This window comes from Metopolophium dirhodum, chromosome 1, assembly GCF_019925205.1.
Source record: "Metopolophium dirhodum isolate CAU chromosome 1, ASM1992520v1, whole genome shotgun sequence".
In the NCBI taxonomy this organism is placed as follows: domain Eukaryota; kingdom Metazoa; phylum Arthropoda; class Insecta; order Hemiptera; family Aphididae; genus Metopolophium; species Metopolophium dirhodum.
This window is the reverse complement of record NC_083560.1, coordinates 126,217,579-126,241,644: the sequence shown is the minus strand read 5'-3', so window position 1 is coordinate 126,241,644 and position 24,066 is coordinate 126,217,579. Positions and strand designations below refer to the sequence as shown.

The following is a 24,066-nucleotide window of genomic DNA, read 5'->3' as shown; positions in this document are numbered from 1 at the left end:
GGAAAGTGTATTTTTATATTCCCATTTTGTGACGACACTATTTAACATTTTTCCAATTTTTTTTAATAGGTTATACCAAATACTTCTACGAGTGATCTATTATTCACAATTTAATTTTATTCGTCATAACAGTTATAATCGTTTACGCACTCTGTCGTAAATAAACACTTGCCGAAATTAAAAGCTACAGATTAATATAATAGTTTCAATAGTATAGGAGTTGTATGGAAAACACCGATCACTTATCTTTATATAAATTGCGTTATCGAAAAATAATAATACTCTTCTTATCGATATGCAAACAACACTCAATAAACGTGTTACGAATTACGATCCGCCCGACGCCGAACGGGTTTTAAAGGTTTACCGCACATAGTATTTTATCTAATTTTATGTTCTGTATTTGGAGATTACAAATATAAAATATATTATAAACAATATAAAAATATATCTATCATTAATACTGCTAGGAACATTTTAATACGTTTTCATTAACCATTTTTTATATTTACTTGCCGATCACATTAAACGATCAAATTTGAATAAAAAATTCTACATATCATCGTCCGAAGGCAAAATAAACAACCAAACACGGGTGAAGCTGTGACGGGTCGGCTAGTAGTATATAAGTTGACAAAAAATATCTTTATCCAAGGTAAAATGAACTATCTTAAACTATAATGGAAAAAAAAAACAATAGATTCATGGTGGTCCATATATGAATAAGGCCGGCGGTTAAAGACATTTTTTTGTATAAAACGTGGCTTGGAAAAGGGGCACTTCACCCTTGTGGACCGTACTCCACCCTGCCTACACATCGTGTATTATAATAAGCAAACCAACCAACAACAATTTATTGCCATTTACGTGCTCCACAAGAAAAAAGACTGTCCCTCTAATATTTCACCTTCGGTGCACACAATATAAAAACCTCAATTATTTTGTCGAATTCTTTCTTCACGTTAGAGACCTATGGTGGGTTAGTATGTACACATACTCTAAGGATTTTTGGATATGTATTTGCAATACCAGCATTTAAATTGAGTAGAATTTAAGTCAAGAAAAAATAATATATACAAAACACGGCCAGAATATCGATTAATTAGGACAAATTAGTCAGGTACTAAACCATTTACTAATGGGGGTTTGTAAAATCTTTAAAAATCTTTTTAATATAGGTAATGTTGGTTAAATAATTGGTCGCGCAAGCTCGTTGCCGTCCGTCTTCAACCCCTCGTCGAGACACCGCACTATTGGTTCGTAACGCACGCCCACTCGCTGATACATGATAAATGTATTATATTATTCAGTTCGTATTGTACGACCCACCGTTTTACTAATAAATTATCCCGTGTTTTTATTTAAGTAGAAATGTTTTATATATTACACTAATTCAAAAAACATTTTAATATACCTGCTATGTCATAAATCATTTTGTTAATCACAATGTGTAATTATAATCATTTCGAGTATAATTAAGTGTATAACATACTAAAACTAATCTGGGTAGGTACCTACTAACGTAATATTTAAACCACAACAGAAACACTTCGTAGAACTCCGTGTAAAGAATATCTAAATTAAAAAAAAATCAGATAATAAACTGATACTAAACCGTAAGTCAGATCTTTCAGCACTATAAAAATGTGATATCATAAATAAATTCTAAGTATGCTGATTTTGTTTCAATAATTTATTTAGGTACTTGGCGAGAAATTATATACTTCCTATGCCGTGAAATTAAGTGAATATAATAAATAAAACGTAATAGATCTTCATTATAATATTATAATTATAAAGCAAAAATGGTTTAAGAGTAAAAATACCTATCATGAACCTTATAGAAAACAATACTTCCGAGACAACCTCATTTGGGTTGTCTGTTATTCTACATAAAATATGGCTCGTTATAAATGGTAAAAAATCCTTCTGTTTTTTATATGTTTTAAATAACGGTTACTTTTGAATAATTAATATTTCAAAAAACGCCGATGAGCTTGTCCCAGAATATTGTTCTTTATAAATCATGTAGTAAGAATATTTGTTTTATAACCACTTTTTAATGATGTTTTGTTTGTTTTTCGTTGAAACGTTTTTACCACTGATAATGATCGGTGTAGAGTCTTAAGGGGGCTCCAGTGTATAATGTTTTAAGGAGTAATTTTTAGGCATTTTAAATGACATTAATATTTGGGCTATGCCAATGGGTGATTGTTAACTGAATAACATTAGTGTGTATTTCCGAGAATTTCTGAAATGCAGCGCCGAACAACCGCCGCCGGATGCATTCTTGCTCGAGCACGAACACGTAAATACTTCGCAAAAAAATAAGTATTCTTGTTTGCATAAATATAAAGATTACTAAAAGCGCTACTAAATTAAACATACTTCTTGAAGTTCGATTGTAATTAAAAAAAAAAAAAAAAAAATCAAATGTGCCTAAAATAAATACAAATGTACATAATGTAATTTTTTTTCATTAGATTTTTGAAAAAAATCTTAATTTTGAGGTCCTTTAAAATTGAAAACCTACTTCCTAAAAAGCCTAGATATTTTGTACAAAATTAAAATCAGACATGCCGAAGTATGTATAATTTACCACAGTTTATTCGATTAAAACGTATGAAAAATACGTGTGCTTCAATCCCCTTAAATTATAAATATAATAAAATTATTATTAATGACGCATGGCTGGTATTCCATAAACATTTACTTTTTATTATTTTAAGCCATATTACTGACTAACTATACTATTTATATAAAAACCCAACTTAAGTTAATAAGCTAATTGAAAGTTTCAATATAACTTTTAAAACTTTTAAGTTTTAACTAAACTAAGTAAAAAAAAAATTAGGATAACTTTAAACTTTAAACTTTTTAAAATGTTATTTATCAACTTCACTTAAATCAATTAAAAACTATCACGAACTTGCTATTTCTTTATTGTTTTCACATAATATATTTTATATAATTGCGTATTTTCATTCTACTCTTTTTCTTTTACTTTTTACGATCGTTAAATAATAAATAATCATTTAATTGATAAGACTCCAATTTCACCAATATGAGATTATATATAACGGTAAACAGTATTACCTATAAATACTTTTATAATATTCGTTTCATCTAATATTCTATCCTGTTGTAATATTAGGTACCTATACGTGCTGTACAAACAGTTTTAACATACACATAGGTATTTAGAATTCGTTATATGATATGCGTGCTGCGTTTCCGTGGACGAATTCCGGCCAAGTGATTCACATAATATTAAAGAACGTCATACCACTATCCAAAACCTAGAAAATCAATTTATATGTAGAGATATGCTCATAGTCTGCAGTTATAAAAAATATTTTAACGACATGCCTAATAGATTTCTACTTATGGTAAAAAGCATATATTTTGTGTTTTTTACACAAAACTAAATTTAATCGAATCCCTACACATCAAATTCCACGGATTTTTTTGGGCTTTTTTTACGTTGGATTTTTTTCTGAGCTTTTCTTTCCACGATTCGTGGTAGGCAGAAATAAAATCAACGGAAAAAAAGACCAGATAAAAGATCCCGAAGAAATAAATGTATCAATAATCATAATATCATAAATAATAATAATAATAGAGTCACTCGTCAGTCAATTTTCGACTGTTATATAATAATAATAGCTCGAAAATAATACAATAATTATAATATCAATATTTTATTGGTTATAGTGGAATACTGTTCGCTCTGTTTTTATTTGCGGCCTTTTCTTTCAAGATAGGTGTATAATAAATTATTCTCCGGTAAATTGTATAGAACACCTCTTAGAACACTTTCAAGTTATTTTAGATTTCCCAATATACTTAACAACATATATATAACTTTTGTGACATAATTTTTCACTGCCTTTATTCGTTTTTATAATTTCTATAGTAAAACAAAAATATAAAATATAAAACAAAATTATAACTTTTCCGAGGTGTGTTAATTTTTATGGGCTTTTTGTCCTCGATTTAGAACGTCATAGGTATCATTCATTATCCTAAACATAGACAGTTAGTTTATATATAGAAATACCTATACTAATAGTCTGCAGTTATAAAAAATATTTTAACGACATGCCTAATAGATTTCTACTTATGGTAAAAAGCATATATTTTGTGTCTTTTACACAAAACGAAATTTAATCGTGTGTAGGGATACACATCACATATTAAATAACGTCACATTCCACGGATGGGTGTGTCACATATCGGATATCCATTACAATATACGTATAAACGAATGTTAAATACTAATGATGTCTGAACAAGTAATTAAGATTAAAAACATTTGAAGGTTTTTGGAAAATGTTTTTTGTATTATAATATAATAATTAACCCACGTAACAATATTCTGTAGACTATACGGTTGAAACAATATAATATTATAGTGATATGACACGGAATGATAAGGATAAATCGAAGTCAGTTTGAATTGTTATTTTTTTAATTGCAATTCAAATAATTCAATTATTTTTTTTTATTATGTCGACGTTTTAATCAAGTCCAAGTAAGAAAATAGCAGTAAACTCCTTAAAAAATTATAGATACCAACGTTTGAGAATTCTTGTGAATTATAAATTATAATACTGCCTAAAGATTTATAGTAATTTATATTTGAAAATATATTATAAATCATAACAATATTCATTCACTGATATAATTCACATAATACCCACCAGCCACCTATGCAGTAAAAATAAAATATTTTTTTTTTGAAAATCAATAATTATATTTAACTATAATTATATACAGCTCACGTCGAACTTTGAATTTTGTTTTAGTTTTAAATAATACTTAAAGATTTCAACGAGTACTAAAATGTATACGTAATTACAGCGTTAGATATTACAATTTTGAAAAACAATGTACCAATAATTTTTCATAAATTATAATAACAACCCATTCCTACTTTTATAGATTTAACCTATATGGCTATATATAATATGTACATTTACTTAGTATGATTTCCATTACAACTATCACAGACCAAATTTATAAATTAAATTTTACCGTTTATTTTTACATTTTAATGATTGTGCTAAGTTTTACACCTACATTGATGCATGTTGTAAATCACTATAATATTTAATATTTAAAATTAAAACTTTTAACAAACATATGTAATATTATGTATTAGGTTAGGTTGTAGATATGTATAGCTAATATCATATAATAAATAAAAATATGATCAATTTTAAACAGTTTATTTTGCGGGTGATCGTAAATTGTAAGTAATAGCATCTATAAGTTCTGTAATTATCCTCATCAATAGATGTATTTAAGTGCGTAATTTAATATGCACAAAATGTAAAATATTACCATGTAAATTTTGCCACACTTTCAATTTCCATTATTGGAATTTACCTGGGATATTTACTGAGCTCATATCAGTATTATTGCATATAAAACGTGAATAACGGTTTGTCAGTCTGAATATTTTTTATATTGTTATTATTTATTATATCCTGTAAGTTGAATTAATTTTAAAATATTTTTTTTTATTCGTTTCTATAGTGAGAAACAAAGCGTTAGAAATTAAAATCCCATTTTTAACGGTTTTTCGTAATTTGTCGGTGGTTTTTCCCGTGGCATTATAACTATTTAGAAAATCGAAAAATGACCTGCTTAAAGTACCATCTTGATCCAATTTTCTAAAATATAAGGTACTATATATGTTGAAATCAAAGTATTCCTTCTGGTAAAAATTTTGTATACAGGATAAAAAAAAATAAAATAAAATAATAAACATCATTGTAAAATCACTAGCTTCTTCGCTTCGCTCAGAATCTAAAATCCAGACTGACAAACCATCTCCGTTCAAAATCGATTTTATTTTCAATGATATTATATCATTGAATTCAAGTTTAATATAACCTATTATACACTGACCCACTTGTAACCTACTGTACAGCAGAGCGACATCCACTTACCCACTTTTTATTTTTTTAATTCCTTAGTGTAAATATGTTTAACAATTCTATACATTTGTACGTACTAGATATAAATTATATATACTTGCTTTTAATTATGTCTATCTCCCACAAAGCATTTGTGAAATGATAATATTTTGTGAATATTTTTAAGTGTTTGAATAATGAATATTGTATAAATATTTAGTACTATATGATTGCATAAAAATGTTGACTTAATATTTTTATGAAGTATCCTTCAAAAGTTTTTTTGAAAATATATGATTAAAATGTTTTTATAAAATATTTTTAAAATATTTAACTTCTTGGCTAAAGAATATATTTTAAATATTTCCTAATTATTTACGCAAATTTTTAAAATATTTTGACAACCATATTATTTTCCTAAAAATATTTTTTCCATAGTAAGGAAATATTTTTATGCTTATTTCAGCTCGCCCCCCATCGGTATGTAACTGTAAAATTTCCAATATATTAGGCACTAATTTATATTCATTCACCGACATCTTCAAATTGAGTAACATAATTACTAAAACAGATTATACTTTAGTTGTTTGAATTCAAAGTTCAAAAATGTTATCACGTTCAAATTTAGGTATGCAATATGCATAAACTACTTTCTCCTTATTTTTTCTTAATCATTTTAGAGGTCAAACCCAATTTTGAGTTACGACATCAACATACCTAACTTTATAACAAATTAGTAATAACTGAACATTTAACATTTGTATAAGAATACTTATGATATAGTAAACCTGTAGCTCTTCCAAGATTGTGTTCAGATGAGAGGAGTTGTCAATACTTTTAAATTTATAATGATAATACACCACTATTTTGTGTGAGTTACCTGTTAGAATACTTAGTTTGTGTGTCGTATTTTAATACAATTCGTTGTACGGCGGGACGTATAGGCAATACATTTACATTATTGCGTTCAATTAAAATTAAATACACGTAATAGGTCGTATAACATAAATAAATAAATAAATCTGGTCTTTATATTCTTACTATATGTATACTATTTTTAGTTTACTTCATGTACATTTTAATAATTTTCTTGAGATGTAAGCTATAACAATGAACTTGATTACTGAATAATATACATGTCTTAATCCATCAGATTCAAACATGCATGTTATTGCCCTTATTGCAAATCATCACAATATGAACTGATTATGAACCGCTTCTATAGTTTTTTTTTCCAAAAATGATCATTAATTATCCAAAACTTTGTTAATTATTACAAAATAAAATACATATATTTTCATAATAATTATTTATATAGCTATATCAAATATATAAAGATCAAACATTAATTATTGACTAAATGTATCAACAAAATATATTTATCACGGGAACCACCCTTCTTTCTGTAATTTGGTTGATCTTTAAATAAACCATATTAATGGTCTAACATACATTTGATATCTAGGCAACTTACAGAACAATATTATAACAAATTTGAACATCACGCAGTCATAGTTGCTGGATATCTATGATGGCATGACGTAAAATTATTACGGCAGGGCTCAAACGACATCGACGAATATCACATCGTCGTCCTCCTCCTGGACGTTTTGGTTATTGACCACTTGAGTGGTGACAGTGTTTACGGGTTCGTTGTCAACTGAGTCATCGTTATTGGTGGACCGATTATTCCTAACCATGTTTTTCCGGCCTTCCTCCAGTCTATCTCGGTCCAGAGGCATGTAATATTCGACGTTTGGTAAATCTTTCATGACGCACGCCGACAGCGCCGATCTATACACTTGCATGTTTTTTGCCTCGAACCTTCATATATTAGGTAAGAAATAAAACATAATTATCAATATTTTATTATTACACATGCAGTTGCATGTAATCTTCACAATATTTAAGAATAACTAGGTACTTGTAGAGTTGTGTAAGTTTAATCCAGGTAAGTTTAACCCGCTTTGGTTAAATATATATATTTTTGAGAACTATATTGGGCTCACTACCCGTAATTAAATAAATAATTAAATAAATAAAGATAGGTACTAATATTAATATCATGCGTCATGTGATCCATTTAAGTGGTGACACTGAATTCGTCTCAATTTGTTTTGTTAAAAAAAAAGTTTTTTCCCAGTCTGCACTACGTATATTCCTTCCATACACGTCTTATAACAATACGTTTACCTTAAGTACTACTTGTATGATATATCCTATACAAAAATTATGACATACAACTAGGCAAGTTTGTGTTACAAATAATCGATTATTAGGTAATAAGTTATGTTTTAACAATTTAATCCATGATGGTTATTAGCTTTAGTATTACATACTATACTCAATCGTACCTAAATGTTTCTAGGTTATACAAAATACATATAAATATTTAATAATTTATCATCAAGAGATATTTTTTTTGTGGTGAGCATTTAAAAATAAATTATGAGCTGTACCTTATACAATATTTTATGTACCTACATTTTATTTAAAAGTATTTTTTTTTATATTTGTTATTATAATGAATTATTTTTAAATTCTTTATCATAGAAATGTAAAAGCAAACATTTAACTTTTAGATGAACGAAGACGAGTTTTATCCGTTTCAATAACATTTGTTTAGATGTAGTATCTGTTTAATAAGACACATTATACATTATATAACTAGCCGATCTCGTGCATTTTGTTGCCCGTTAAATGTACCAACTCTATATGACTCAAACTTTGTTCAATTCATTATTTAATATTCGGTGAATGGTGTTCAAAATTTATCTTAATTTTTCCGTTGCCTGGAATAAAAATTCTGATTCGCAGCAATATATTATCAGGTAGGCAATCTAAATGCGGTAGATCACGGACCCCGTGCTGTTTGTACGTAAGTGTATAATTTAACTCTAAAGCATGGTTGAATTATAAATATTTCAACCATGCTCTACAGTATCAAAGTTATACCTAGTTTGTCGTTTTTACTTAATTCCGGAAATGACGGAATTAGTATTTTTAATTTCTAAAGGAAATAAAATCTTAAATTACATTCGTCTAATCATCTATACCATCCACACATCCATTCATAATCCACCCGTCTATACAAACATCCATCTCGCTCTCACCATTCGTCCGTGCAGTCATTGTAGAACTCCACCTGCGCTATGGTGGTCACCCCGTTGAAACCACCGGCCACAAATATCATATCATCGAGTACCTCCACCGCGAAATTGCTCCGCGGGTTGAACATATCCACCACTCGCGACCAGTGGTTCGTGGTCGGGTCGAACTTCTCGCTGCTGTTCATCCTCACCAGCCCGTTGAAGCCGCCGATCACGTACAGACAGTTGTGGTAAGCTATGCAAGACACGCCGCTGCGTCTGGTCTGCATGGCTGGTATTAGCGTCCACTCATTAGTGTCCACGTTGTAAGTCTCAGCTGTGTTCATACACTCTTGTCCATTGAAACCGCCGGTTATGTATATTTTTCCTGCGCAATCATGTTATAGTTATTGTATATGACGATTGTAACGAGCCATCATCAATTATTATTAATTATCATTATTGGATTCTGCCGATAGGCTCCATTGTACAAAGTCGTATTATGTATAATATTTTGTGTAATCGGAATACTGAGAAAATTTCAGTCACATAAAAAAGTGAAAAGGTGGTATTTTGACCTTATCATCTGCATATGCACGACGATAAAAGACCCGAATAATTCCATAGCCTGAAATATAATAAATTTCGTTTTTGGTATTTTTAGTCACCCAACCCCCTACAAAAAAAAATTATATTTTTACAGTGTTGTACCTATAAGAATATTTTTTGAAATATTAAAAATTGGTTTGATTTAAACAGAAATTGTGTTTATCATAATTTATATCGTTGTAAGTGGCTTGGAAATATAGTGATTAGGGCTGGTATTTGATTGTAAATTCATATCGTAATACATACCCATCACACATAATAAAGTCGTATAGATAAATAAATTAAGGGAAATGATACATATTTTCGTTTCACGTGATTTGAAATAAAATAAAGCATTTTTTTTTCTATACATATTTTCATATTTTTCGCCATTAATATATTTTTACATTAATTTTAAAAGTTGAGCGGAGAGAATGTATGCATTGTATTTACAATGGTGTAGGTTATTTTCTTTTTTTTTCTTTCTGTCATCAATATTTGGGATAGTAAAAAGTAGATTTTCAACATCGGCATCTTTTCTAATATAAAAGTGAATTTAGTAGGTAGTTTTAAGAAGCCAATGAAAATTCCGAATAGTTGGTAAGGTCATGAAAAACCACAAAGAAGTAGTAATTTTTATGCAAATCAGTTTAAAAAAATTAATTAAATTTTTTGGTGTTACTCAAAAATTATTAACTGTAGACCCTTGAAATTTTCACCAAATATCAATAATATTAGCATTTTTTATAAATAGTAACATTTTATAACTTTTTTGACTGTTGTTGTGCTATTATAGCCATGATACATTTTAAAATTATGTAAATATTATATTTCAGTTAGCTCTTCATAGCTTACATAAAAATGTTTAATAAAATATTTCTAACAAGTTTTTCTACATCTATCATGACGGATCTCAACTTTTCTCATAGTGAAATAACAGTCATGTTTAATAACATATAATTTGATGTGAAACGCTAATTTATTCAATATAAATCAGTGTGAACATTTAAAACACTAATCACTATATTTTTTGCCATTGTTTTACTTTTCAATTATTGGAAATTAAAAACAATTGTATTTCATAAAAATTTAAAAAGTTAATTTAATTTAAATTCGTATGATAGATTTCAATTGTTTTTATTACCTGCATACCTAACTACAATTCTTAATACATAAGTATTATATTATTTTTAATACTTTTTGAAATATTTTGGATATTTATCACTATTAAAAGTTAAGAATACCAACCCTAATAGTGATCACTGACCATAATATGTATTAACTTTTGTTCGAACGTACGGAATTTCAACGACTAAAAATAGACTAAATTCAATGCGTTATTTTCAAAACTCAGCCAGCTGCATCGCAGTCGTCCCTCTTAAATACGTATTATATTATTATCTTATAATAATATATAAAAATCCCGTATCACAATGTTTTTCCAAAACGATCTCCGAAACTACTGGTTCGATCATGATAACATTTTTTACACTGTGTTTAATATTTTGGGCCAACTTAAAAGAAAGGATATTTTTTATTTCGATTAAGGCCCTCAATATTTTTTTATTGCAATAATTGTGAAAAGGAAAGTTATAGGATTTTCTAGAAAGATCCACAATGTATCAGAATAGAAAGTGACGTCGTATAAAATGTTCGCTAATGCTTCGTTCTAGAAATTTTGATCTTCAAAGATATAAAAGGTGAAATTCGGTACGACGTATTCAGCAGTACTATTTAGTTGTGACCTAAGGGATACCTATGTACATTTAGTGAAGTCTGAAACAGGGCTTGAAATCGTTATTAATTTATTCGGTTAGGTTTTTGGTAAAACCGGTAACCGGTTTCAAGCCCCGGTCTGAAGTTTAAGTGTAGTGAAGTTAAGTGAATTGAAGACCTTAAACCACTTAACTTAAGTAAGTATACAATTTTATTTCTTTTCCTGGCTCTTTTGGAGTTAGAAGTTTGTGGTTTTGGTTTTTTTTATTCATCAGATTTTAGTACGGTTAGGTTAAGTTAGGATTTTGTATTAATTGATTATATTAATCCACTATAGGTGGAATTAAGTAAAAACGACAAACTTTGATACTCTAAAGTTAAATCATACAATTACGTACAAACAGTACGAGGTCCTGTGCCTACCTGATAATATACTGCTGTGAATCAGAATTTATTCCAGGCAACATAATAGTTAAGATACATTTTGAACACCATACACCGAATATTAAATAACGAATTGAACAAAGTTTGAGTCATATAGACTTGGTACATTTAACGGGTAACGAAGTGCACAGGATCAGCTAGTATTTTATACAAGCAGTGAGTTATATATTTATTTATAATGTCAAAATTGATTGAATCTACACACGAACGAGATGTCTTAGTGAATAACGGTTATATGTATTTATTTTATGCATTAAGTAGTGTTGAAAAACGCAGTTTTTGGCGTTGCCATAATAAAACTGAGTGTAAAGCTCAGGACACACGACGAGACATTTTAACAAATTTAAGAGGTGTAGCACATAATATTTCTTTACAATAATAATGCTCGCCCATCGGTATGTAACTGTAAAATTTCCAATATATTAGGCACTAATTTATATTCACTCACCGACATCTTCAAATTGAGTAACATAATTACTAAAACAAATTATACTTTAGTTGTTTGAATTCAAAGTTCAAAAATGTTATCACGTTCAAATTTAGGTATGCAATATGCTTAAACCACTTTCTCCTTATTTTTTCTTAATCATTTTAGAGGTCAAACCCAATTTTGGGTTACGACATCAACATACCTAACTTTATAACAAATTAGTAATAACTGAACATTTAACATTTGTATAAGAATACTTATGATATAGTTAACCTTTAGCTATTCCAAGATGATGTTCAGATGAGAGGAGTTGTCAATACTTTTAAATTTATAACGATATTACACCACAATTTTGTGTGAGTTACCTGTTAGAATACATAGTTTGTGTGTCGTATTTTAATACAATTCGTTGTACGGCGGGACGTATAGCCAATACATGTACATTATAACGTTCAATTAAAATTAAATACACGTAATAGGTCGTATAACATAAATAAATAAATCTGGTCTTTATATTCTTACTATATGTATACTATTTTTAGTTTACTTCATGTACATTTTAATAATTTGTGAGTTACATATTTATTTATAATGTCGAAATTAATTGAATCTACACACGAACGAGATGTCTTAGTGATTAACGGTTAAAGGTATTTATTTGATGCATTAAGTAGTGTTGAAAAACGCCGTTTTTGGCGTTGCCAAAATAAAACTGAGTGTAAAGCTCAGGACACACGACGAGACATTTTAACAAATTTAAGAGGTGTAGCACATAATATTTCTTTACAACAATAATGTTTTTTTAGTAAGTTTTTCAGCTGTATTATCAGCTGTCAATTGTATTTTTTAATTCATTTCATTTTTCTTAATTTTTGAGTTCTTTAAATAAAATAAATAATAATTTTAATAAAATAAAAAGTCTTTAACTACGCCCAAATGGTTTCACGCCAAAATAGCTTCCCACCAAAACGGCCACACCAAATTGTGCACGGCTCAGCTAGTAATATTGTAGGAGAATATGGGGCAATATGAGTATACTAGGTAAGATTTGACAGCGTTGTTTCTCCATCATTATTAATTGTCATATATTTGAAACCTCTTTAGAATATTTTATGGAGGCAAGTTAGATGATTGTTGATTATAATTGTATGATAACTTGATATGGCACGATATCAGTGTTTTTTTTATTTACGTCACAAAATTACTTATTTTTTTAAAAGTTTCACGCTATTTTAATTCAAGAATAATTTTTTAATTCTAAACGCATACTTTAAAAAGATATTTATACATTTCTGTAGTTTAGTATTATATATTATTGTTCTTAAATATTGATTAAATGTTTAATAATTTAAGTTAAATTGAACATAATTAGTCTGTCTGGAGCATAATGAGACAAATCATGTGGAATTCTGTTAAAATATTACCATAGTCTGGCTTTAAAATAAAATATGTTCGTTAAAATGTATGTGTTTTTTTGTAAAATTCTTATAAATAAGTTCCTTTGTTGATATATTTGAAAAAAATATATCTATTACGCATTTATCCGTCTCATCTTCCCCGTGGTGTAGATAGATGGGACTAATTCAGTTTTCTTTTTTTATAATTATTTTGATTGCAATAATATTGTTAACATATTTTAAAGTGAATAATCATAAAACAATGGGACATTGAATTATAGTTGGTACATATATTCAGAATTTTTCTGAAAAATTCAACATTGAAATTAAGTGTCTCATCCTGCCCAGTGTTCCCCTATATATATATCTAATATATATATATTTATAAGATCCACTACCAATGATCACATGCGATTTAGTTAGATTCTTGAGACGTTAAACTCACCATTCAACACAGCTGCACAGGCGTCACTCCTCTGAGAAGTCATTGGTGCTATCATCGTCCACTGGTTTCGTTCAAAATTATATTTTTCTGCGGAGCCCAGCCGGTGATGTCCATCGAATCCACCTATCGCGTAAATAATGTCGTCTAACAACACAACGCTGACATAACATCTACGTTGGTAAATAATCATCAACAATGATATAGGTAGACATAATTAATATAACTAATGTTTTTGATGTACACAATTTTGTTTTATATAATTTATTTGTCCATGTATAAAATATATGATTTAATATAAATGTAAATAAAGTGGGCAACAACTGGGTAACGCTCTGCAGTACATTAAGTGTCTAAGTCACTGTAATGAATGTGTTAAATTTTATTTTAATATTATAGAGTATGACGGAACGTTGTAACAGACACTGACACATAAAATAAAATGTTTTATATTTATTTTATGTTTTTAACAGTTTTAATGCATATTATTTGATATTTTAGACTTAAATGTATATTTCGATACTTTGTAGCATAATTAGATGTTTTATAAGCGTATTATTATACGTTTTATAGGACATATTACAAAGTATATTTTAAAATTGTATATAATATAAAATTATATTAAACTATTATAGTGAACTAGAGTCCGTCTTGGTCATAAGTAATAATTGTATACATAATGTCCACGTTAAATGCTGGATATTTACTATAGTCACTCGCTGTCCCTATTTCATCGGTTGACAAATTCTAGCGCGGCGCAAACATACAAACTCATTTGCAGGTTAAATGCGAAAAATGGCGAACGATCTGACTAGTTCTACGAGTTTTATACAGTAACGTAACTATACCTTTTACAGTTCATAGGTGCTACTTCCTCCCACGTTTTTGTGATCGTGTTGAACTTCCTACAAGAGTTGAAATACTCCAACCCATCAAAACCTCCGATTACGTAGATGTACTGATTTATGACGATCGTGCCATGGTACGCTCTCGGCCCTTGCGGGTCTTCTTCGAATATCCTCGTCCATCGGTCAGACTTTGTGTCATACGTTTCGATAATCGCAGTCGGGCTGCCACCACTCCATCCGCCAATGGCGAACAGAACTTCGGACGGATACCTGGGACGTGCGAGCGTCGGCGCTATCGAATCAGTTACACTCGACGTCAGCTGTAGATCGTACATGAACTTCAGGGTCTCGATTATGTAAGGCCTACAATCATCCCGGTTTTGTATGTAATGGTGGTCCTTGACCTGCAATAATATTAGGTATGAACGATTTGCCACGTGATTATTATTAATTAATACACCATAATTGTAATAGGACGGATTGGGGAGACGAGAATCGCCCTTATTTCCAGTTACAAAACCATAGCTTGTTTCCTCAAAAACGAAAAAAACCTATTGAAAAACATTTCTTCTAAATATTGTTTGGAAACCATTTATAATAGCACAAAAATAGGTTTTAACGAATTATATAGGTAGATAAAAGTACAAATAAAATTATTATTATAATATAGTAAATAAAGGTTTATTAACTCTTGTATTTCATGAAAATCATAGGTATATAATATAATAATATTATAATTAATTATCGTTTTGTTAAGTTAACAGGTATTCGCAATTATTTAAAAAAATTAAAGAACTAAAGCATGTAGTATTACTTGGCATACTATATGCATAAACGAAATTGAAATTAATATTTTAAATTTTTTTAACGGAAACAGTAAACAAAAATATTTTGGTATATAAGAATAACGGACCAGTATGACCACCATGTAAAAAGTAAAGCATAGTATTATCATTACGTTTTTGATGAAATATTTAGAGTCCATGAGGCCAAAACGGACTTTAGGCAGCAGAAACAACAAATCGTTTTTTCGATTTTCAGGGTCCTTGTCCACCCATTTCAGCAGCACGTCCCAGACACACTCCTCCCGTTTGACGTTCAACTGGTTATCTTTGATTATTTGTTTGAATTCTTCTTGTCGGAGTTTCATCAGCTCGTCACCTTGTTCTGCAATGGTCATAAATTCTTTGATGATATATTTGTACGCCGCATTCGTCAACTCTTCAAAATAATAGTAACTGCCGGATGACATATTATTATTATATAGAATATGTTATTGGTGGGTACCTATTAATATAAATATCAAATATTTCCATGGGATTTTAGTGATGTATTTGATTTTTTTAGTTACTAGGTACACATACTCAGCAAATTGCAACACGGTTACACAATTGTCAGGTCCCAGACATTCGACGACAAATTCATGACAAAGTTGCACCAAGCCGTCTATGCACAAATAGTCAGCTGTCCGCATGATATCCATTACGTTGTCATAGTTTATGTCAATTTGTCTCATGTAAATATACTGTAAAATGAATTCCATCGTAGTACTTTCAATTGATTTCAGATGTATTTTCGTGTATTCTCCTTCGTGCAATGTAGTGGTGAAAAGTATTCTAAAAAACATGTCAAGTACAATACACGTTTAAAATATTACATTTTTATGTTAATTATTGCCTTAAATAAGCAATTGGAGTGTACATTAACAAAACATAATAATGTATTCATGCTAATATTCTATAATACCTTAATATTATGTATGAAATAATAATGAAAGTACAAAAAAAAAACATTTAGGTTTTTGTCTACTACAGAAGGAAATTATTCTTAAAAATAATATTAGCAGTAGTGAGTATATCTATATACGCTATAATATCAATAGGACTTCTTCAACCATGTTTCTGAAACGTGATAAAAATCGTATAAGTTACAGACACCAGTAAAAAAAGCCTTTCATAGCCAAATCTTGTCAACCATAAAAAATGAAATAATTCAAAAGAAGTAAAATTATTTTTAAAAAAACTTAATATTATTAATTATTTAATTACTAAATATTACCTACCTTATTGCTAATTATAGTTCTATACATTTTGTATCATCACTGAGTAGGTACTATAATATTTTAGTATAAAACATTGATTATTGATAATTAATGCTACCATTAGTATAAGAGTTTTTTTTTTTTAGTTTTAATTCAATTATAATGATGAAAATATTAAATAGGTAGGTAGGTATCTACAATATTTAACTGAAAAATTAACAATTTTTCAGACAAATTATTGGATATTATTATAAAAACTGAACTTTGAACTCATTGTACAACAATACTATAATGTCTACATGAAATAACTTACTTTTAAAGTTCTGAAATATTATGAAATTTATTTATTTTTTGAAATATTTTATAATATTAATGAAAGATGAAAAAAAACAAATTTTAATTTAAAACTATAGTAGAAAACAGAAAGTACAGTAAATACATCTAGTTAGTTATAGGTGATAAATGAAAAATATCATAAAAATATTGTTTTCGATATTTCATTGAAATATTTCAAGAAATAACCTTACTGGTGACTTTACTAAGTAACCTTAACCAAAATATTAGCCATTGTAATTAAATGAGTAGCTAGTTATTACGACAAGTGCCTACCTACAGATATTACTGTAGAGTATTCATTATTACATACACTATTAACTACCCGACTATTTCAAAGGTATATTATAGGTAGTTACCTACGAAATTTAGAGTTTGTTTAATATCTAAGGTTTTAAAATTTCATGAAATATTTAATTTCCATGAAAAATAAAAATAAAATGTATATTATATCTAAAAGTTTATAGTCGTCAAAATTTTTAAAATTTTGTTTGTTGTATGAAACAAAGAAAATATGTAACATATTTACATATAATTTATAAGTTGTTTAACAAATCTATAATATAACAAATTTAAACATTGCCTTTTAACTCTTAAGTTACAAACTCATAAACCAACTCAACATCATAACATATTGTTGAGAGCCATGGCTCTGCGAATGCATTGTATACTATATTATAATTATATTATATTATATTCACAATGTATATATAGATAAACCACTCTTATAACAGTCGTGAATCGTGACCTACAATATACAAAATATGATCTAAGTATTAAATGAAAGAGTCCAGATAATCACATAATCACATCACTCAGTCACATTCACACACATATACAACTTTTGTACACCTAATAATTACTGAAAATATACACTATTATTTCATTTACTGGTTGAAATTGACTTTAACTTTATTTCAAACCATTATCTTTTGAATCACTGACGGTCCACATACAACAATATTTTTTACTCTAAAAATAATACAAGGAATATTTTTCAGCACTACCTATTTATAGAATATACAAATATGAAATAATAAATAAACGAAAATAATATGTTTCTCTTTATTTCTAAGTGTGTAATTAATAAATTATTTCTAATCATCTATAACCTAACACGTTTAAAAGAAGAGAAAATATTTTTCATAATTTCAAGAAGAGTGAAATTTTGAATTTTGAAATATTTCAAATTCAGAACCATAGCTATTAATAACAATACGAAGCGTTGAAGTGTGTTCGACATTCATTTGAAAAATCAAGTTTTTAATACAAATAGGCATATCATTTGGAGTTAATATTGAAAAATTATTGCAAATCAGACTATATTATAAAAAAAGTATCAACAAATATTTTATGAACTAATGAAAATAAAGGCAATGTTTTATTCTAGCGATCTTTTCTTGTAATTCAGTACTGGAGTCTAGTATAAATAAGGTGCCTATCAAGTGGGTCACAGACTGCGTGTACTGACCTAAAGTAATCACTTGAACCGCTCAACACTGATCGATGTATCGGAAATATTTCACCGCTATCAAGTATCAATGACGCATCGCAGAGTTTGACGTTCAGCCGGAGTTCGTTGAAGCCATTTAGAGTGTGCATAGAAACTTGTCGGGTCAGCCTACGTCTGTATGAGTCTTCTCCGTCGTTTTTCTTAATGAGTTCTACAGTGTGCATAATTTTGTTTCAGTCAAAACTATGTACAGTTGTTAAATATTGTATGTATTTACTTACCGTTCATGATACTATTAAGGTTAAAAAATTATATATTATGTTAAAACTATTTACTCAATATACCTAATTAGATAATACCTAAAACTGAAGGATCAAAATAACATGTATGTGCAGTAGGTATGATATTATCTTCGTAAATACTGCAGTTGACGTTCGGCAATTATATTTTTTTACATAATCCTGTAAACACTTTGGTTTACATAGAAACGAATAGTCATACTGATAGATATTATGATACAATATCAATCTATATGTGTAACTATATAGCGATGGACCTTTATGTAAACGTTTTAAAGTATTAATTAAATCATCTACATAGGTATAGGTAAGTACCGATAATATATTACAAGACAAGAAACCAATATATACTGTGTAATATAGTCATAATAATATGTTTAAAAATATACGCTATCTTTAACAACACATGTTTTTAGTTTCTAAGTTGAGGGAACGTATTGGATTTTGCAAGGATGATATTATGTGTTTTTTTTTGTGTCGTTTACACGATAAGTTGTCGAAATAATACTTAGATTTTGAACTTCAGTATTTTTGCTGATAAAAAAGTGAATTTTAATCGGGAAGTTAAAATTCAAAATTCCAATAATTTTTAACAGCACCGGATAAAATAAAAAAAATAAAGGGAAAACGGAATGTTTACGCTAAATCAGTTTTTAACAAAATCGGTTTTGGTTTTTGGTGACTTAAAACAAATGACCGTGAACACATGATATTTTCACTGAATATTTATATTAACATTTTTTACACAGCATAAAATCAAATAATAAATATGTTTAATCATGTTCAGCTAATACAGTCAACTCGCGATATAACGAAATTCGATATAACGAAAATCTTGATATAACGAATAAAACTACCGGTCCCTTGAAAATATCGCGGTATAACGAACAAATGTAATGTATTTTGGTCCCCTCGATGTAGCGAAGCGTTTTTGATCAATACTCTCGCGATGTAACGAATTTTTATAAATTTGGAGCTTTCTATTACGAATTTTTTATTTTAATTAAGATAAGATACATGTCTCTAGTGTATAACTCTATGAAAAATATATAAAAATAAGTATGTTGCTATTACCACATAATAGATTACGAAGTTTTTCTGATGATTATCATGCGATAGTACACTCAAGTTAGGTTAGGTTAGGAAAGTAACCGTTTTGACTGCTATAATAATCAGCCACAAAGCTTGGAACAATGTGACTACACAAACAATTCAAAACTGCTTTAGAAAATGTGGATTTGTGAAAACTATTGATAATGAAGAAGAAGAATTCCCTATCACTTTAGAAGTTGACACTCAACATAACACATTATCGACTGTTCTAAACGATCAATTGACGTTTGAAGATTATGTTGCTATCGACGATGATTTGGCTGTCTGTGGGTCTCTTACAGACGATGCGATTTTTGCCAGTTTTAATAACGAAGAAGGTTATGACGAAGAAAATGACGAAGAAGAATCTCCTGAAGACCCCATCGTAAACTCGAAGGAAGCCAAATTAGGTCTTCGCGCCGTCTTAAGTTACTTACAGAGACATGATATTGACGACAATGTGTTTTCTAGCATTTTAAATCTGGACAATACTATTGATAAGGTAAACTCAAGCAGTTGCAAACAATCAAAAATATCTGATTTTTTTAAAAAATAAATGCACACATGTACAGCCATTTATTATATGTACATATTATTATTATAGCATATTTTTATTAGAAATATTATTACATACATTAGTAGTATACATTTGTATGTTCACAGTCTACTTTTTATGTCACCACGGTAATTTCACACCGTTCAAGGGAGGATGTCCCCCTTGGACACAATAATTTTACCGTGTAAAAATTATGAAGAATTTGTACACTTTTTACACGGTAATTTCACACCGTTCAAGGGAGGATGTCCCCCTTGGACACAATAATTTTACCGTGTAAAAATTATGAAGAGTTTGTACACTTTTTACACGGTAATTTCACACCGTTCAAGGGAGGATGTCCCCCTTGGACACAATAATTTTACCGTGTAAAAATTATGAAGAGTTTGCACACTCAAAGTCAGTTTTGTCCAAATATTTACAGTGTACATGCTAAATGGTTTTTTTCTCAACAAACCTTATTACTAAAATGGAATAATTATTTAAAATACAGAACACAAGTTATGTAATAACAGATTTTTTATTATTGTAAATTAATTCTAAAATATATTTACACAAGTTTTCTTACTTCTCTAGTAAAAGGTACATATTCTACAATACGATCATGAATTAATAAACAATAAGCAGTTACACCTGTAAGCGAATCTGAAGCTTCGATTTCCAATTGAACATCCACTGCTGAGGCTGTGGTTGAATCGTTCTGTTTTGAAGTATCGATAACTATAATTGGTGCGTTTGCTACAAAAGTAGAAGGACTCAATATCGGGTTACGAATACTTTTTTCATAGTACGATTCTTGAAACGATGTATACATATTATACAATAAGGTGAAATTATTTTTCGAAAAATCTAAATTCAAATTATCGTATGGATAAGCTATTGAGTTCAGAAATACTTTAACGTTTGTTAGATTACAATGATCGAATATACTACAATCTTTTGATAACACATTTTTGCGTCCTTTCTGTAATCCAATTACGACGAATCGTGGTTTTTCTAATTTTGAAGCAGTTTTCAAATTCCACACAACTTTTTTAGTGGTCCCGAGTTCAGGATATTCAAAAGTTTCAAAAGATCTAAAAGGGATAAACAAACTTTTTTCTTTTTCTATAAGTTTCAATAATTTCAACCTTTCTTCATCATCGACCGTTATATGTGGGACCTTCCAGACTATTTTATTTAAGGTGACTTTACCTTCAGTGGCAGTTGCACCACTTTTAACTTGTAAAGCATTTAAATCACTATGACTTCGGGTTAATATTAATTCCAATCTAGAATTCACTAATATTCTTTTGTAGTCTTCAAACAATCCTAACCAATATTTTAATGGAATACAAGCGGTAAATTCACCTTTATCATTTTCTGATTGCGTTGCGTTTTTAAAATTCCAGCCAGCATTTTCATAGCAATTGTAGTTGTCTGGCGTACCGGATAAGTAACCTTTCAACGAGCTAGTGATTCCAAGAACACGCGTGCTATCTACTTCTATCCCATTGATTTCCAACCGTATTTGCTCAAAAAGGTAAGAGTAACCGTTATTAGTTAGTTTCACTTTGGTAGCATCAGTAATTATTCCTTCCAAAAAAATAAAGCTTTCGTGTAGATATGGATAGACATCCGTTTGCTGGATCGATATACGTATTTCATCATTATTATTAAATGATGTTGTATACGGTGCGTATGAATGATATTCAATTTTTGTAATTTTAGAATCCGTTTCGTACTGTGAAGTTATATCCAAAATATCACTTTCAGGCATTCTGCTTTAATTGATAACCCAAAGCTTGTAAAATTTTTTTATTCTTCACCGTCAATTTTTTTATTTGATTTGATGTTGCTGGTAGCACTTTAGTCTTATGACTAGTTGTACTGATCCGAAGTAGTGGGTTTATATTGAATTTTAAACCCATCTCAAGATCCGTAACGTTTAATATGCAACACAATTGTCAATGCCTCACCAAAATTATCAATCGGATTATGATCTTGATCAACTAACTGAACGGTTATCGAATCAATATTTGTTTTATTCAATTTGTAATATATTAAATTTGGTGGTGACTGAATTACTTTCAACCCTGTCCTTTCACTTGGGAAAAACTCATAAATCGAATGACTCTGAAGATGGTTGTTGAATGATCCTTGAGCTATATTACACATTACTTTTATAGAATTAATTGTGTTTAAATTTACAGCTTTTTCCGATCGAAGAATTTCATTGTGTGGCTTATATACTCGTTTTTCAAAACCGAATACAGGTGCTATACTATACGGATGCTCAAAGTGTAGTATCCCATTACATTTTATATATGATCTGAAATCGTTAGGATCAACTGTAATGTCGAATGTTAAATTGGTTAAGTTTTTACTATTATAGTCATCTATTTGCTTCTTAACTCGTTGCTTAATATCTTCAATTTCATAACAACCCTCTTCCAATGTAATAAAACATATCATAGGATCATTATTGTTTTCATTCTCAGCTACTTGTATAGAAAATTTATTATTATTATCATTAATATTTGGAAACGAATTAAATGACTGTAAACATAACAAAGCTATTTCTGAGTCCTCGTAAAGGTTTATAGGTGGAAAATAATTTACAGATAATATGGTAGCATTCCCAGTTAAACTTAAAGTAACTGACTCATACATTACAAAATCTAAGATATAAATTTAATGATGAGATCCGTGACGTTTAATATGCAGAACAACTGTTAACGTTTCGTTAAAATTGTCAATTGGATTATTGTTTTGGTCAACTAACTGAACAGTAATTGAATTAATATCTGTTTTGTTTAATCTGTAATATATAAGGTTTACCGGAGATTGAACAACCTTTGTTCCTCTTCTCCCACTTGGGAAAAACTCATATATCGAATGGTTTTGAAGTTGGTTGTTGAATGACCCATGTGCTATATTACACATTACTTTTATAGAATTAATTGTGTTTAAATTTGCAGCTTTATCCGATCGATGTTCTTCATGAAACGGTCCACAAACTTTCTTTCTATACCCAAAAACAGGTGCTATACTATACGGATGCTCAAAGTTTAGTATTCCATTACATTTTATATACGTTCTAAAATCGACAGGATCAATACGTACACTGAATGTCAGCTTTGTTCCGTAGACTTTATTAACTTGAGATAACTCTTCTACCATATATTTGTTAATATCTTCTATGTCACGGCATTCGGCTGGTACAAAAAATTGAATTTTTGCTATTCTATCTGGAGGAATTGATTTTATTCTCAGCCGGTTATTAGTTGGATTTATAATATTTGGAAATGAATTGCACGTTTGCAAAGATAACAAAGCTATTTCTGAATCCTCGTAAACGTTTAGAGATGGAAAATAATTTACCGACAATACAGTTGAATTTCCAGTTAGATTTAATGTAATAGATTCATGCAT

At 29.1% G+C, this 24,066-nt stretch overlaps 2 protein-coding genes across 2 annotated transcripts; both read right to left on the bottom strand.

The window, feature by feature from the left end:
• Window positions 1-7,486: 7,486 nt before the first annotated feature.
• LOC132953643 (kelch-like protein 10) lies at window positions 7,487-18,929 on the bottom strand. The gene is made up of 7 exons (XM_061026016.1): window positions 18,724-18,929; window positions 16,243-16,494; window positions 15,837-16,116; window positions 14,879-15,282; window positions 14,034-14,203; window positions 9,038-9,401; window positions 7,487-7,748 (listed from the first exon to the last, which is right to left on the bottom strand). Exons 1-7 carry the CDS (start codon window positions 18,927-18,929, stop codon window positions 7,487-7,489), a joined length of 1,938 nt encoding a protein of 645 aa, XP_060881999.1.
• Window positions 18,930-23,319: 4,390 nt separating this feature from the next.
• Window positions 23,320-24,066, bottom strand: LOC132935204 (uncharacterized). The gene has a single exon (XM_061001680.1). It carries the CDS (start codon window positions 24,064-24,066, stop codon window positions 23,326-23,328), a length of 741 nt encoding a protein of 246 aa, XP_060857663.1. The 3' UTR covers window positions 23,320-23,325.